The following is an 18,694-nucleotide window of genomic DNA, read 5'->3' on the forward strand; positions in this document are numbered from 1 at the left end:
ATATCAAAATAAAACACAACTAAACTATGGATTATGACCTTATTAACACACAAACCATTACTCAACTATAGGGACTCGAACCCAATTAAACCAACTAGATGGATATGCTGTTTGGAACACCTCTCCCAGTCACACCTTTATCGGAATATGGCTTCAGGAGTTGGTACGGAACCAGCCCTGCACCACTTCGGTTCTTTAAACTGGGATCATTGTTTCTTGAGTCTATTATGCTTTCCAGCTCGTTTAGCCTTCCTTGAAACTCTTCAAACGCTGCCTTTAAAGCGGGCTCTGCCTCCCATGCGGGCTCGATGGTCCCACCAATATACTCCTCGTCCGGTGAGTGACTTGATAAAACGTCTAAAACCGTCATCACTTCCACTGCTTGGAATTGGGATGGCAAACACTTCAACAACATATCTTCGGGTCGTTTTAGAAACGAGTCCCATTCTTCGTCTGTGGGGTCCTCGTTAGGCATTTTGGTTCTTGCGATTGTCGGCCTGTTAGGGAAGTAACCACCAAAGTCGTATTGACCAAAGTTGACTGCGGAATGGTGACCAGAAGTCACCCACATAATGGTAGAAACGATACCAATTAAATCGTCTTGAGTTTTGAGTTGTGGCCACCACGGTTCGTCTTTCTTGTCTCCGTGACCGACCATACGGATTTCATTCCACCATGCTTGAAGCTCTTCATCAGATTCTACAAGATCTTGTTGTGGGTAGTAGTGGTTGACATAAGAAGTAGCCCACTGTTTGATGGCATCAAAAACAAGCAAACCATCATTTGCAAATGGGTAATCCTCAATAGTTAGTTTTAAACCATGTGGTGCAGTTGGATCTTCAACCGCCATACCCCTAAGATGTAAACAATACTATTAATTTCTTTAATATGATAATGTTTTTTTTTTCAAAAAAATGGGTACCTGCTAATTAGGTCTGCTGGAAGTGCCTCATGATCAAATCGCCATTGCTGATCATATGCATCAGAACTGAGTTGTATACTATATTTCCCAGGAGAAAACGCTAACTCTATAATACCACCAGCATTAATGAGAATTAACCGAGCTAGTGAATTGATTTGCATAGTGTAACGGAAATGAGGGAGAAGTAGTCGGTTAATAGGGTGCATTTGGCTAAGATGGCGGTTGGTGGCAATTATGTAAGGCTCTGTAACACAATGTGTTCTTAGCCTGCATAATTCAAAACAAAAAAATGTTTAGCACGGATAAATGCCTAGACATGTAAATTATTATTGGAAAAAAGAGAACCAACCAGTGGCTAACTAATTGGTGATAGGCCGAATCATGGGATAAGACTTGAGCCTTGGGTAGCTTCCAGAGCCAGGAACTAGTAGCGTCCCAAGTGGGAGTATACACATGCTTCCATTGTGGTTTCCCATCAGATGGTGGACGAGTCAGCTCAATGGCTAGGGGGCGCAAAGTTCCAGCAGGCTTAAGGAACATGATAGTTCTTGAACCGTAAAGAGTTGCACCTTTAAGCTCTCGTGTTTTATTCACATAAGGTAAGAGTAGATCATGGTAATCCAACATGAACAGTTTCTTTTGTGCTAAAGCCTACAACAACATAATCAATTTTCTTAATATTCAGTGACATTTCATAACCATAAGGCACCAAACTAAGATACATGCATCATGTTGATTGTTGCATTACCTCATAAAGGTCATGAAACCTCCAATCTCTTCCTGTAAAATCTCCTTGGTGATTGCTGATTCCGGTGGTCCATAAATCTCGGGGTCCAATTTACTCTTCAATGGCCATTCCTAGTAATATAAATAGCCACCATCTAATTTAACTTTGCGTCTTTAAAGATAAATAATTACACAAACAATTTTCTTAAGTCATGATATGAAATTTTCACATGAACATATGTACCGTAACCAACTGTATGCTACACGGATTAAGACCAGCAAGCATTTGTCGGCAAATTCCTCATCTCGGAACCAAGAAAACGTGTCCCCTGTAATTAGAGCCATTAATAAGTTAACACACAATAAATCTTGCACTAATGAACGATAAAGGATAAATGCTTACTGTCAATGGTTTCAGGGGTCTCAAACTTGATTACGGTGTTTGTAGTATCAACAGCGCCTTTTACGAGTCTTGGTAAGATACTTGCAATGCCATTATCAGGGGGAGGAACATTAACACCTTGATTATAAAGCAAATCTATATCTGTGAATAATGAAAATCCCTTGTATTTGTCTTCAAAAACGGACTCTAAAACCGGTAGAACTCCATGCACCGCAGAGTATAAAGTCCTTGCTCCAAACTCTGCACTCTTTATCTCTGAAAAATCCTCATCGCATGGTATATAGAAAGGTAGCAAAGTTCTGGTCTCCGTCAATGGATCTGTAATTTAACATATTTGGTTTATTTACACTTATTCTTCCTCTAAATTCAACATATTTTGTTTACTTTTCGCTATTTCTACTAGTAATTCAACATACTCCATCTGTCCCATTAAAAGTGTCCATATTTTCTTTTTTGTCTGTTCCATTACAAAATTTATTATCCAATTTCCAAGTTTACCCTTAAACACACACAACTAACATTAATAAACAATATTGATGAACCCAATTTCCAAGGGTGTTATTGTCATTTGGTAAGCAAAAAAAATAATCATTCAATCTCCTTTGAATTTTTTATTTTTCAAACCATGACACTTTTTATGGGACGGATGGAGTATTTCGTTTAGTTTTCACTATTTCTTCATATAATTCAGCATATTTTGTTTAGTTTTCACTATTTCTTCATATAATTCTGCATATTTTGTTTATTTTCTCTAAACTCCTCATGTAATCAACAAAAATTTTAATTCAATTCTGGCATTCATTCATCTCATATTAATAATCCCAATTGTACCTTTGGAGGACATTTTGCGACCAGTACGGCACCGCCTAGGGTAAGGATGTTCCTCGCCACCAAGCACAGGCCGAGCTAAATTTAAGCTCGGGTCAGGAGCTCCAAGATCATTGTAAACATCATAATCGTAAATTCTATCGTACGATTCACGCTCTCCTTCTCCGTTGCCTCTAAGAGACTCCAGATCTTCCTCTCTTAATGACTTCAGTGCTTTTGGCGTTTGGACGGAAGGTAAGATTACACAAACAAACCTTCAAATAAAAACTCACTGTTGGCGGCAATTAGCTAGTTTAAATAACCGTTTTATTTTCTTTTTATTTCCTTCAGTTTTTATAAACTAAATTTTTGGTCCTTTAACTATTTGAAATACTATTTTAACCCCTGTAAAGTAAGAAAAACATATAAATTTATTTCAAAGAACATAAAATATTAATAGTTATATATATAATGTAAACTTATGTAATGGTTACTAATAGTAACCATTTCATAAAAAACATAAAAACATATGAACTTTTTTACTTTTTTTTGAATATTTTTTTAAGGTTTTTGATCTTAATAGAAAACCCCATAAAAAATTAACAAAAAAATCATAACGCAAAATATAAATAATAAATAAAAAACAAAAAATCTAAAAAAACTAAAATGTTTTCGACGTTATCCTCGATAAAAAAAACGAAACCCGTTCCGACCCTAACTTATTCCGACCCAAATCAAAACAACCATTTTTATAATTGGCACGTTCTGACCCTAACCCATTCTGACTCAAACTCGTTTTGACCCATGACCCATTCGACCCAACCCAACTCATTTGCCACCTCTAGTTACTGTAAATATGTATAAACAAGACTACCTTATCAGTGAAAAAGATTCTTTTCCCAGGGACATCATATTTGGATTGAACCCAAGATTCACATGTGAAAGTAACACCATTATTGAGTTCAATGGTCTTAAAGAACATCTTCTTGCTATACTCATTTTCCACCAATATAGCTCCAATTTCCCCGAAATCATCAGGGACGTCGAAGTTACATTTATACGTGTACACGTTAATGTGAAAATCCAATGCGTCGTATCTTGCATACGCCTTCACAGTCTTCCGATTGCCCTTTGCTATATCAAGTAAATTAAAAATTAAAGTCTATATAACTTTTAACACGACACATGTCACATGTAATAATATTATGTTTATGTACAATCAAGGTCATTAGAAACGAGCTCCAACAAAAAGGACCGTCCTAGAAGATCCGAAACACCATCAACAACACCACCAATGCTTACACCAGCAAGGGCAGAGCTAATAGTTGGTTGGATGGTGATGACGCCCTTAACGGCGGTGGCCTTGGTAAGAAAGGGTATTGTTACGGCTTTAATGTTATTAAGGCCTGAGGTGGACCGAGCATGTGCGACATTGGAGTTTTTAGTGTGCGTGTGTTGGCGAATGATGGCGGGGGAGTAGGCGGAGGAGGAGGAATGATTGGTGGTGTCACCAGTGATGAAGGGCTTGTGGAGTGGTAGAAGGTTGTGAAGAGAGTGAGCTTGGTTGATTTGTGGCTTTAACATCATTTTGTTCCTTTACTTACCACTTTGGCTCTTGTTGGTGTGACTTAAAACTTGGAACAATAATCTCTATTTATAGGGGTGGGGTGGAGTGGGGTGGGTGAGGAATAGAGGATGTGATATTAAATTTTTACTAGAGGAGAAAAACTAAAAGGGATATTAAATTCATAAAACTAGTCGAAAAAACAATGATATGTAGTTTTGTAAAATATTACGTTTTTTTAATTGTCCCTCTTTGCGTGTATATATTTTACTACTACCTCGTTGCAACCAGGGTTGGCTATAGGCGAGGGCAATACTCCCGGTTTGGGCATGTTTTTTACGGGGACACTAAATTTATATATATATATATTTACAATATAAAACCGAAAAACTTAGTAGATTCTCTGTATATCATGTTAAAACCTAAAAAACCAGTATTATAATTTTGTTATGTTTATTACTATAATGTTAATAATCATTTAAAAAGTTAGTTTATATAATTCGTTAGGGCCTAAGGGTCTTTTTATCGGCTCGTATAGGACACTTAAATCTTCAAGACCGACTATGATTGCATCGTTACAAGCTACTTATAAAATTGATTTTCGATCACCGTATTTTTATTTTAATTTATTTACATGTATATAATTAACTATTATGTGTGTGCATTCAAAGATAAATAGGACAACAAGCATTATTACAAGAGACAGACACCAAGTTTACATTTGACTTCTACAGCAACCTTAATTGGCTAAATATTTGGAAATTGCATTTAAATGACATAAATAGCATAATTATTTATTTGATTTCTTGTGTCGTGATAGCAATTGCATCATATCTTGAGCCTTCAGCTTGAAAGACTAGCATTGATCACTTGAATCTTTCCTCTACTCAATGTGTATTATCTACATAGAAAAACCGACAAAAACAAATAAACCCCTCTAAAGATCCCTCTGAAATTTACAAGAAACCTAACATTTATTTTATGTATAGCTTGAGACAGTTTTAAATCAGATAACTTATCCCGTTCAATTTCCCAAAGTTATATTAAAGTGTGTGTTTCCTCAACGAATGGTCGCTATTAGTTGGTCAGGAGGAGGTTGGAACTTCAACGTGTTATTGTGGATCAAAATAATTGAAGTCTGTATATTTAAGAGGGCCAAAATATTAATACTTTTTATTGTACATGTTATTGATACCTAATATTCTGATTTTATATATGTTTATATTATCTTCTGAAAATAAAATTGATGTATAACTACCACCGGTCAGAGGCATGAGGCCCAATGCAAAGCCCATAACTTCTTAAAGGCTATTTAATGTTTGTACAAAACAATTTCAGTATGGAGCCAAGTAAATACCTAGAGTATGCCGCCTGCATAGTTAAAACTAAGTTTTCCGGGTAATTTTACGCCATGTGGCACCCAAGCGGTATTTCAACATGTTGTAAAAAATGGACGTAGTTAAAACTCTCTAGCAATCAATTACTTTTTTAACTATTTAATATAAATAAACATTTAATTTAAAAATAAAAAAAATGATTGGATAAACTCACCCCTCTCTAGAGTTTTCTCCACATTATTCCTCACCAAAATGCCATCCATAATGCCTAGAGGGGCGGTCTTCCCAGGCATTTTGGACCTAAAACGTCTCCTAAAAAGCCCAACTACGAATGGTCTTATAAGACGACTTTAAGTTGAATATTAAAGTTGTCGCTCTTACTATTTTGAGATGAAATACATGCACAAACCGAACACCTCTACTATCAAGAAGCTAGCTGGGATAAGTAATAACCAGAAAACAAAACTAATAACCCAATCTAAATCAACACTTCTAGTCCTATTTTCAATCCACAAGAAGCTTACACAGTTACACTTTAATGTCTCCCAAAATCTTCTCAACATCATCATCATCATCGTACTCAGTATATCCCACCAATAGCAATGCTATGGTAGGGTCTGAGGAGGGTAAGATGTAGACAGCCTTACCTCTATCCCATAGGGATAGAGAGGCTGCCAAAATCTTCTCAACCTTCACTGGAATTTATGAATTTGAATAAAAATGAAAAGATGTATTTTACAACACAAGTCGAAAGATTTATTATATAATAAAACGGCATTATGTGTTAATAGTGTTGATTCTTAGAACAATAACTTTAATTATTAATATAACACAATATACATAACAAGCACCATTTAAATTACACAATATACATAACAAAAAAAACACAATCACACCATATTCATTACTAGAATCACTTAAACCCAGATTTTACACACTTTTACTTAATAATCTCTTCCTTCATAGCAAGTGACAAGGCCCCAAGATTTCCCCCATTCGCCACGACAACTCCCGGCATAGCCACTGCTCGACTCCCGACAAAACCCGCTTCTTTAACCTTAATCTTTCCAAACTTCACCTTCCCGCCTTCGCCATCGTACACATGTCCAAACAACAAAGCGTCACGCCCAACACACCCGTACGGTTCAACCGTCACCATCTCCGGGTTCAACACCGCACCCATGCTATCCACATAAGCTCCATTGTCCCAAGCAATGTGTGAGCCCATTAGGTTCATCCATAGCCCGAACAAAACCGAACCACTAGCCATTTCCATAAAGTATTCCCCTACCACGGTCCTAACCGCCTGCCAAACCGTGTCCAAGTACACACCCGTGCTCCATATCATCACGGTTTCACCTTCTTTCTTCTTTCCCACAAGAACCCCCTTGGCTAGCCCGCAAACCACCCCGGCTAGAACCCCTGACCCGACCCAAAAACCCGGTATTAGCCAACTCAATTGGCTAAACGGATTAACGTCATGCGATTTTAAGTGAAGAACCGTGTTAAGAGGAGTGAATATAACCATCCCCATTAGAAAATAAGGTATGATGACTTGAAGTAACGGTTGACCCGACATCATCCACACGGTCTTATACCACGGTCTCGCGAGTGTCACGTTTTGAGTATCGGGCTTCTCGACTCGGGCTGTCATCGGGCAGCCCGCGAGGTCGACGTTTACATCAGAATGTTCGAGAAAGTCCCGCCAAGACTCCGGTAACGGTTTGTTGTTGCGTAAATGCTGGCAGATCGAGTACGCGACCGATCTTCCGTGATCCATGGACGCACTCTGGGTACACGATGTGGCCCGAATAACATCGATTTCGTGGCATTTTAGATACGGGTTGAACTCTAGATTAACCGATTCTTCATCGGTGAGTAGCTGGTCGATTATTATCTCGCCCACTTCGACGTACGGGTATTCATTTTCATCCCACGGTTTGGTACAATCGAGTACGGTTTCACATCCCACTTCATCGTTCGGTACGTGACGAAATTGAAACTGAAGCACGTACCGAACATGTTCATTCGAACGCACACGGCGCTTAAAATCCTCATCAAGAAACAGAAGCGGGCGTTTATCATTCTCGTCTCTCGGGATTGCACCCGTTTCGGGCGGGAGTATCCCCGCGGGTTCCACTTTCCCCGAATCCTCACCGATCGTTGCATCAAACGGTCTCAACTTAAACTTAACGTACATTTCGTCTCCATTTTCAAATCTAAACAACCTACAAATGTTCGAATAATAATGCAACTCGGTATACGAATCCGTGTTTCTTAACGACCCCCACATCGCGTCACGGATATGAGGCGCGTGCTTCACATGCTCCTCGCGCGCTGCAGCCCCACAAACCAACCATGTAGCAAAGTCACCAATTGTACGCGCGTGAAACGCGTTACCCGTTTTTAATGTCAAATCAAGAATCGAAGTCTTGTCCGAAAGAATTCTTATTGCAGCGCCTCGCGGGTCAAGTCTCGCATCATCATCCGAGCTTAAACAATTACTATGACGAATGATGATCGGGTAACACTTCCCGGGTGCGAATATTTTGTGTTCGGGAAAACCAGGAACGGTATCATAAACCCGTAAAGAACCTTTTCCAGTTGCACCAATTCGGTGAAAGTATCTTGACTTGACTTTTAAAGTTGCAGCAGCAAAGTTTGCAGCAAGGTTCCCAAGTACTTTCTTATACTTATTATCCATTTCTTCGATCCGATCATCTAGCCAGTGAGTTATATTCTTAACCATGACCGGGTTTTGTGATCCAACAAACACACCACCGGTTCGAAGGGTTGAGTTCACGGGTGCAACCGAGAGTGCACCAAGAATGACATTGGACTTGACCACTGACCCGGGTAAGACAACTCCTTGACTTCCGATAACCGAATTTGCTTCCACCTTCACGGGCCCACGAACATACCCATTTGAGTTGTGAAAACCCGTGACAATGCGACTGAAATCACCTAAATGGACCCCATCACCGATCGAAACTAACTCTGGATCGGTGATCGGGTTAATGGCTCGTATCGAGCAATGACTGCCAATCTTTGCACCTAACATGCGAAGGTACAAACAGAAAGCTTCGGTTCCCGAAAGAAACTTTCCGAATTTTAAATGTAGGGAAGTCGTTAACCGATGGCAAAACCACATTACGGTTCGGTTTTCTTGTTTTGAACTTAAGAGGATTCGGTGTAAAACCGAAGTTAGGAAAGTGAGAATAACGCCATGAACGAGGTACCCGATTGCGATGGTGATTGAGAAAGTTAACGGGCTGGCGGGAATATCTTTAAACATGATAATGTAAGCGATGACATTGAACGGAAGCAAGTGGACCGAGGCGCATAAGCAAAGAAAGCCCAAGTGTTGTAAAGGTTGGGGCTTTTGTAGTAGCCATGTGTAGAGAATGTAACCAATGGCTGCAGATAGACAGCTCATCAAACCAACCGTGTAGATGCCAATAATATGGTAAAATGGCTCGAGCCATCCATTCGTATTATTTTTTAAAATAGTACCCTGCACTCAAGGTTCAGAAACGTTATTAGCTTTGGACTCGGCCAGACCCGAATTGTGCAAAATGGGACGTTTTTAGACCCAAACGCGTTAGCTGACCCGACATACCAGCCCATAAATAACCTCTAAATTGTACAAAATATATTTAAATTTGGATTCAAACCGACCCAAATTGTACAAAATATATCCCGTTAACCAACCGGACCATTATATTCGGGTCGTAAACGAGCTAAGCCGAGCCAGAGTGGGCTCGGGCTTGACTTGTTTAAAAACCGAGTCGGCTAGGCTCAGTCATCTTAACAAGCCAAAATGTTGAGCTCGAGTCAGCTTGCTTATTTTTAATTTTTGACACATATTGATATGTATAAACTAGAAAATAATGTATGTAGCATACACATAATGCAGAATCTATAAACTACAGAACTAAAAGTTTATACATACAGATATTTGGGTTAAATTAATAAAGATTAAAATTTTGGATTTACTTTTAAATGAGCCAAACGAGAATTTGCGATATTTTCTGCTTCAATTAAAAAATGTCATATAGTATTAAGTCCGGGCACAACTCGCTTACGGGCCAAGCCGGCTTGGCTCAGCTCAGCTAGTTTACAAAAAAACCGACTTCAAGAGCACCATGAGCTTTTTGAGCAGCCTTACTAATACAACCACTAAATACGATAGATCAAGGTAATAGATAGTGATACAAACCTGTTCAACTTTAGGAATCTTGGACATCTTAAACTCACGTTGACCATCTTTACAAGTCTGCAAGGCCGGAATCTCAGCTCCATCATCCACAAAGCTCCCTTTCTGAAGCACCGCATACGGGCCCACACACGAGTTTTCCCCAATTCTGATTGGCTGCAAACTCAAAACACCATTTTTAACCTCATGGCTTTGAATCAATACACCTTCTGCAACCACTGCACCATCTCCAATCATGACCAAATACGGGTCGGTAATATCGACAGTATCAAGACCCACTGATGACCCGATCTTTGCTCCTAACATCTCGAACCATAGCCGCGCAAAAACTGTACCTTTTAAATGCACAGCGTTAACCCGAGAACAAACCTCCTGTGCTTTGTATAATGTCCACCATTTCACAAAGTCAACCGACCAAATGGATATATCCGGGATTAAACCGTAGTTGGGTTGAAGAAATGAGTTCCCAAATATACCAACAGTTATGCAAGTAGACATCATATAAAACATCCAAACTAAAGGAGCACATGCTACTGCTATTAAGTTACCACCTTTTGAGATTATATTTGTGAAAGCAGAAACCGAGAGATAAACGGGTACCATCAGCAAGAATGAGATGTAAACGAGCCCGATAATATGACACGCCCAGATACCGAATTTACGGGTTGAAGAAACATTAAGCGGAAATTTAACAGAAACGGCTTTTTTATGAGGAATGTCTGGTGAAGAACGTGTGCTATCCGGGAAAGATTTTCTTAAAAGATCTTCAGCGAAATCTGCCAGGTCATCTATACAGGTGGCGGTGAAAATGTCGATTGCTCCCACTGGAATCCCGAGAAAACCCGAAAGCTTTTGAGCTGCTCGGACCACACCGATCGAATCGACTCCATAATTTACAAGACTCTCGGTTACCGAGATGCTTGCAATGGAAATTCCAGTTTGATCAGATAAAAGTTTTTTTAAAAAATTAATAATATCTTCTTTAGATATAATACCCGAATCAGTACGTTTTGTGTCACGGGTTGTAGATTGAATTGTTGTGGATTGAATCGGTTCGATTTCTTGCAGCTTACTATCTGTAAACTGTTTTAGACACTCGAACCGCTTAATCTTGCCAGATGTCGTCTTGCAAATGGTTCTTTCTTTGATTAGTACAACTGAAGCAATTGTTATACCGTGTTCTTCCGCAACAACGGTTTGAATCCGGTCAACAATATCATTTGGTGGAGGCTTGTTTCCTTTGACCTCTGCAATAACAACTAACCCAGTTTGATCCGGGTTTTCGGGTATTATTACCCCTTTATTCAATAATATATCTTCAGGAACACCTACAACCGCACAACATCCGGGTCGAATAACCTCAGACGAGGACTCAACCGTCTTTTCAACATCCGATGCGTATATATTCCTTCCGCCAACAATAATCAAATCTTTTATCCTCCCAGTAATGAACAACTTCCCGTTAACAATCCGACCCAAGTCCCCGCTTCGAATGTACATTTTCCCAAAACGCCCTCGAAGCTCGTTTCGAAAAGTCTTCTGGGTCAACTCTTCCAACCCCCAATACCCGACACCCGCACTCGGGCTAGAAAACCAAACCTCCCCTTCTTTACCACATTCCACATGCTCTTCACCCGTCTCGGGATCAACAATTCTAACATCCACATCAGCATCATCCGGGCCCACATACCCACAACAAATTCTTCCTTCCCAATCTTGATAAATCGATTCGCCTAACCCATATGCACAACTTATATAGACCGAATTCTCAGCCATACCGTAACCAGGCGCCATCACTTCTTGAGAAAGCCCGAAATCACGAGTCAACTCGATAAACCTTTTTAAAGTTTTCGGTCTCACGGGTTCAGCAGCAACCATTAGAAAAACCATGGAAGAAAGATCAAGTTTCATAATCTTTTCCTTTTTGGAAACTAATCTTCTTATTAACAATTCAAGAGCAAAATTCGGGGCTGCTGTATGAGTAGCCCGGTACTTGCTCATGGTTTGCAGCCATAATAACGGGTTCTTAATAAACGTTATTGGCGAAAACAGTATAGCAGTCCCGCCACTAACCAAAGTGGTAAGAAGCCCGCCAATGAGGCCCATATCATGGTACTGAGGTAACCAGCTTACAGCAACTGTATTTGATGTGCTTCTGTATACCGAACGCATTAACTTAACATTATGAATAAGCCCGGTATGAGTCAGCATGACACCTTTAGCATCACCCGTTGAGCCCGATGTAAACTGAAGAAAGCACAAATCTTTTGGCAAAACCCGAGATTCTTTAACCAATATGCTTGCATCATCAAAGCTGACATGACACCCTTTCGAGTTCTTGATCCAAGAGTCCGTATGCAGCCATGGGAGATTCGGCCAAGACCCGGAGTTTTTTCGTTTACCTGTTAACATAATCTTGTTCTTGGCAGAATTCGCTTTCACGTAAACATGATACCCGAAAGTGGATAATATTGCAACTGCTTTTGTTCTTTTTGCAATGTTTTCAATATGAAGAAGTGGTTGCCCGCCCGTTTGTGACGGGTCGGGCGGAATGGCGGGTACGGGTATGACTCTAGCTCTTAGACACCCGAAAAAAGCGTCCATAAATTCAAGGCCCGGTATGTAGACCAGAAGAACTCTATCACCGGGTTCGATGACAGGCTTTTTGTTAGTTAAGAGCTTGTGAGCTATATAAGAAGCATTATTATCTAACTCTTTATATGTTCTGCTACTTATTGTTTCGCCTTTAGCATTGATCCAAGTGTACAATGTTTTATCTGCGATGACTTCATGATTTCCCCAGTGTCTTAAATAACCATCGATAGATGAGATATTTGGAAAGTCAACCCCGGGTGCTTCGTTTAGTTGTTTAGAAAGCCAGGAAGAATTGTCGGGTTTCATAGTGAACAGTCTCTGCAAAACCAAAGGGTCTATATTAGGTAACAGTTTTAATTGAGGTGGTAGAATGAGCGAGTTGGGCAACACGTCAAAACTGGTGAGTTACTGTATAAGTCAAACGGGTCGGGCACTTTTTGGTCCACATTTTGTGAAACTTTGTAAATAATTAGCGTGTTAAATATCAGCTCGTTAAAAGCTCGAATTAAGCGGAGCTTAAATGAGCTTGAGATTAAATATAAGCTTGTTTAATAAACGAGCATGAGCCCGATATTCACTTATTGAGCTCGAGCTAGCTCGCGAATCTAATTGAGCCTGTTAAATATATGATTTTTATTTAGTATATTAAATATATATTTTGATAATAATAACAATTACTATACATAAGACTGTGATAAATATAGCTGCATAATATACATTATGTTATATCTAAAAATCATATTATACCTAAAACATAGATAAAAATAACTATAGATGTATATAAATTAATTAATAAATAATAAACGACCCAAGCTAAAAACCACTCACGAGCCTAGCTCGAGCTTAGACGAGCTCGGGGTCGGCTCGTATACACAGCTTGTCAAATATGGTTATGAAAGGTATATTATTTCAATTATAACTTTTAGAAAAAATGGTTTTAAATGGTCTTATCACTTTATGTATTAAAAATACACTTTAGACGACTTGTCGACTGTATTTAGCCCTTTATATGAAAACACAATACGCAGTTTTCCCAAACACCCATAAGTCAAAACATTACCTGAACTGACCAGTGGGTCAAAATTGCAAGTTCTAGCTAGTATATAAAGTTTTGTACCTTAATATATGGAAAACTCGGTTTCGGGTTATAACTTGCAAAGTGCTTCAAAACCAAAGAAAACGCATACGATGCATTCCTTTCGGTTAGCTCAAACGCCATTAATCCTCCAACATAGTAAGTATTATTCTGTCCTTGAAGCCGGTTTTCCACCTTCTCATAAAACCCATCCTTCATTTCTACATTTCATTTCAACAGGTATCAGTTTAACAATATCAGTACATAATTTTCATAAAATCAAACCTTAAAATAATACCATACCTTGACTGTTAACATGTGGGAAGTACTTGAAACGCCGTTGTAAAATTACTTTATTAACCTTTCCTCCCATTCGCGTGACTGCATCAACCGCAAGCTTCATGACTGTTTCGCCCACAATATCTGCTGCATTGCCATATGACCAAAACAAGAATATGTTTGTATCTGAGTAGAATCTTTGCATTGCAACTGGATTGCCAATTGTGTTTGGATCATCCATAAACTCCTCAAAGTAATAAAACCCGACTGGAATATGATCCAACCCGTCTATCTTCAACACGGTTGTATAATAATCAATAGTCTCAACTTTACTAAATAATTCCTTTTCAAGATCACTCAAATCCATAGCCTTATTTACATATTCTTCTGCAATAAACATCAAAAACAATAATCAAATAAGCTCTATTCCATTGTTACAGATATTTACAGTGTTGTAAAAATCATGATTTGGTGCCAGTTCGGTACTTTATCAATGCGATTTTCGGTCAAAGGTGTGAAAATCAAACCTTGGTTTTAACCCATTAACCCGAGTACCTAACCTGATCCATGAACTAATCAAGGCCTGCTTTGAAGGAGGGCCGGGTAGTCGACGGCCCCTGGCCCGGTCATCCAGTAGCCCAAATTTTTTTATTTATTTGTATATTTATATTTTTTAAAAATATATGTATTCTTAAAGTATAAGCCCAATTACTCAACTTATTTAAGTCCATTTCTATATAAAAAAAAAGAAAATTGTTTGTACAAGTGTACAACCCAAATCATAACAAATAAGCCCATTTAAACATATAAATGTTTAAGCCCAATAAATATTTTTTACTAAAGACCCAAAAAATTTCTCGCCTTCGTCTCAAAAATTTTTAACGATTTTCGTGATGACCCTGGAACTGGTATGTTTCAATTATTTATCATTGATTTATTATGCTTACGTTTAATTGTTTATGTTTGAACTATACGTCTATACCGTGTTAACTTTAAAGTATTTATCCGATGAATCCCAATTAACTATCAATCGCTAGTCATTACCCCACCGCCAACACTGCATATTCAACTACTTTAATCACCCTAATGATGTACTTTTGAAACAAGAAAATAAACAAACCTGTGGTTTCCAAAGGCGATCTATACGTCTTCCCACCATCAACCGGAAACGAACCCGATATTATCAACTTATCAAACTCCATATCCACCTTCTCACCAATCTCAACCTCCACACTAACACCATCATCATTTCTTCCAACTCTCACCACTCTCGCATTACAATAAACCTTCACCGGAAGCTGCTTACTAATCCTCTCCCAAACACTCGTATACCCACCCTTAAATCTCCTAACTTTTCCCGCCATTGACGTCCTAGTAAACTCATGCACGTACGCATACGGCATGTCATGAACAAACCCGTAACCAGAAGCTGTGAACCCGTACGCAACGGACTTTGGGATACTGAGTCCATGGGATTTGAGGAATGAAGGAGTTGGGTCTGAAGCGATGTTGGTTATTGCGTGTATGCCGGTTTGGGATGTTGAGTTGGCGGTGTCTTGGAGTTTTAAGGTTAAGGATATTATGGAGATGTAGTCGTCGATGAGTTTGGTGTCGGTGTAGTGTCCGGTTGAGGTGTTGATGGTTGCGAATTTGTGGTGGTGTAAGTCTTCTGTTTCGGCGGTGATTTGGTTTGTCAGGTGGAAGATGGTTGGTGCGCTGTTGGCTGCTAGGACTTGACCTCCCAAGTCATAGATACTTCCTGGTCAAAAGTTTTGACAATAAGAATTCAACTTCATTTCAGTCAAATAAGAAGCGAAAGTTGGCCTTTTATTCGCCTAGGTGTACAAACGAGTCTAGCTGAGCTCAAGCTCGGCTTATTTAGCTTATACAAAGCTCGAGCTTGAGCTCTATTTTCAAAACTCAAGTTCAACTCGTGAATATATTTTTAAGCTCGAGTTCGACTCAGACTCGACACGTTTACTATTTATCAATTATTTTTATATAACTATGATTACTTTTATATATCTTTTTCTATTATAATATTTTATGTATAAAATAATATATATTATGTAGTTATTTTTATTTATTTTTTTCATGATATTATATATATTAACTAATAATTATTAAATATATATTTTAAAAAATTATATAAATGACAGGCTCGTTTAGGCTCGCGAGCTGGCTCGAGCTTGATAAGCGAAGCTTAGGCTCGGGATTTTATATTAAACGAGCTTGCTTTTAGGCTTGAGCTCGGGCTCGAGCTCGATTGAGCTTTTTAACGAGCCGATCTCGAGCAACTCTTCTCGTTTGCACCCCCTGTATTTGCCTTAGTCTATGTGTAATGGGCGAGAAGAACGATATTCAAGAGGAACACCCCCCCCCCCCCCCGCGATATTCAAGAACGATATTAAATATATATTTTAAAAAATTATATAAATGACAGGCTCGTTTAGGCTCGCGAGCTGGCTCGAGCTTGATAAGCGAAGCTTAGGCTCGGGATTTTATATTAAACGAGCTTGCTTTTAGGCTTGAGCTCGGGCTCGAGCTCGATTGAGCTTTTTAACGAGCCGATCTCGAGCAACTCTTCTCGTTTGCACCCCCTGTATTTGCCTTAGTCTATGTGTAATGGGCGAGAAGAACGATATTCAAGAGGAACACCCCCCCCCCCCCCCGCCCCGATAAGAGGGGCGACAATGGGGTGATGTGTTTTTATCGCTAGCTTGGTTTGAGGATTAATATTATTATATTATGTGTGATATAGAGAGAGAGAGAGGCTACAAAACTATTACACCCGTAAAACAAAATTTCATATTTGCTGACTGGACATCAAATGTTATAAATCACTTCATTTTAAAGACTCTTCAGTACATATTGCCTTATAAAATGCTAAAATGTTGGAGTTAGTGAGTTAAATTTAGCTTGTTTGGGATGGATGTCAAGTAACTCTTGTCCTGAATTTTTAAAAATTTTTGTGTCTAAAATATGTCAGCTAATATTAGTCGGCTTGTCCCTCTTAACAGAATCTGATTGGTCTAGTAAGGGATGTATAGAAAGCTACAGGCTACAAATCAAAGTTTCTGTTAGAAGAAAAAAATATGTATCTATTTTGATCATTTTCTATTATAATTATTATATATATAGCAAGGTATTTTTAAAAAACAAAGAAAACAAATACACAAAAATATCCAAAAAGTTGTATCTTCTGAAAAACTTTTGTGATAAACAAGAAAAAAGAAAACAGATTGGTCAATTTCAAGATATTTATGATGATAGCAAGCAAAGTAGATACTTTAGACATTTTGTATTTCATGACTTTTTTTTTAAAACGGATTTGTCGGTTCATCAATCATAGATGGTTTTAGAACCGCTAATCCTATGTTTCATGCAATGGTACCTAAAATTACTATCGAAAAAATATATTAAAGATCGTTGGGCCATGCGGGTTCCTTGTAATAATTGTGACTCATATCTTTAGCCAATTTAGCTTTTAATACATGATCATTCAAGTCATGTTTTTTTGTTATTGGTATAGGTGAATTCTATATATTCATCCCCCGGAGGAACTAGACATGATAATTTTTCATCATCCGGCTCGAGCAAGAATAAAAAGAAATAACTTAATCAATATAAATATTATCTAGGCACCCATATATATGATATATGGATGCGTTTATGTAAGTAAAATAAAAATTTTACTGGATTCTTTTTTCTAGAGTTGAAACTATCAAGTGCAAAATATTAAGTTCTTACAAACAAATACTCAATACCCAAGTAGGCTTATAAAATATATCGTGATCTCATCAATTGCTTTTTGGGTTGTCTCAGACCTTAGAATTGGTATTTATCCCCAAAATTTTAAAGACCTTTTATAAACACACAAAGTAAGAGCAAAACTTGTCTAGCATAGAAACCAAGATTTATAAATACAGGGGAAAGTTAACGTACAAACTAAAAAATTGTACTAAACATGCGAATCAAATAGTATAATTACATTACTTGATTCTCACGAATAACACGTTAATTTAATTTGTATTTGATCCATACGGTGACCATACGCTATAAATATATACCTAATAGTTATCAAGTGTATATGGTATATAGTCACAAAACAAAACGTACCTTCAATATCTACAGATTCACACATTCCCCCTACGGAATGATGTTTCTCTAGAACAGTAACATTAGAGTAACCGAGTTTGCATAGTGCATAAGCTGCCGATAACCCACTCGGACCACCCCCAATAATCCCGATTCTTGTGTCGGTTTGAAAACAAGGATGCGCCTTCGAGAACTTATCTTCTATCGCTTCTCCCGTCTCCATATCCTCTAGTATTTCTGTTGATGTCAGAACTTCTTGATCAACTGAGAAACTAAATTATATTTGTGAAAAAAGAAGTAATACAAACCAAACACGATCGTACCTAAAAGAAGCAAGCGAATACGAAGAAATATACCTGCAAATTTAGTAATAACTATTATTTAGTTGTATGATTAAAAGAAGCTATATATACGTTGATTAATCGAACTATTTTATACAGATTACAAATGGGATTTAAAAGCATGATATATAGATGAAGTTAGTGAAACATGTATAAATTGAATTTTTGCACGTTTACAATGACTAACTAAATGATTAAGACTACATGGAGAAATGGTCATTACATGCATTGTATTTTAGTTACGTGTCTTGGACCAATATTCCATATTTCCATGAATTAATAGGTCCTATTAATATATTGTGTCTCCCCTATATTCAACTTCGACCTTTGA

General features: G+C 38.2%; 1 protein-coding gene and 1 pseudogene across 2 annotated transcripts; both read right to left on the reverse strand.

Annotated features, from left to right (window-relative positions):
- LOC143547270 (lipoxygenase 2, chloroplastic-like) lies at positions 1-4,529 on the reverse strand (annotated as a pseudogene). The gene is made up of 9 exons (XR_013137742.1): positions 4,076-4,529; positions 3,725-3,992; positions 2,883-3,133; positions 2,052-2,369; positions 1,893-1,977; positions 1,671-1,780; positions 1,272-1,595; positions 923-1,189; positions 1-854 (listed from the first exon to the last, which is right to left on the reverse strand). The product of XR_013137742.1 is annotated as a lipoxygenase 2, chloroplastic-like (transcript).
- A 1,907-nt stretch (positions 4,530-6,436) lies between these two features.
- LOC143547271 (uncharacterized) lies at positions 6,437-18,374 on the reverse strand. The gene is made up of 7 exons (XM_077038737.1): positions 18,346-18,374; positions 18,044-18,259; positions 15,045-15,683; positions 13,949-14,311; positions 13,688-13,866; positions 9,979-12,888; positions 6,437-9,273 (listed from the first exon to the last, which is right to left on the reverse strand). Exons 2-7 carry the CDS (start codon positions 18,243-18,245, stop codon positions 6,700-6,702), a joined length of 6,867 nt encoding a protein of 2,288 aa, XP_076894852.1. The 5' UTR covers positions 18,246-18,259; positions 18,346-18,374; the 3' UTR covers positions 6,437-6,699.
- Positions 18,375-18,694: the final 320 nt, after the last annotated feature.

Source organism: Bidens hawaiensis, unplaced genomic scaffold (genome assembly GCF_021521415.1).
Source record: "Bidens hawaiensis isolate Kalapana, Puna unplaced genomic scaffold, B.hawaiensis_p1.1 tig00014686_1, whole genome shotgun sequence".
NCBI classification, from domain to species: Eukaryota; Viridiplantae; Streptophyta; class Magnoliopsida; order Asterales; family Asteraceae; genus Bidens; species Bidens hawaiensis.

Excerpts from the sequence above, each read along its gene's own strand:
- LOC143547271 (XM_077038737.1), bottom strand. The coding sequence starts at position 18,245 with ATGGAGACGGGAGAAGCGATAGAAGATAAGTTCTCGAAGGCGCATCCT. Across the intron at positions 14,312-15,044 it reads ATCGCCTTTGGAAACCACAG|AAGAATATGTAAATAAGGCT; the intron begins GTTTGTTTATTT and ends TGTTTATTGCAG. Across the intron at positions 12,889-13,687 it reads CGAGTTTTCCATATATTAAG|AGACTGTTCACTATGAAACC; the intron begins GTACAAAACTTT and ends TTGGTTTTGCAG.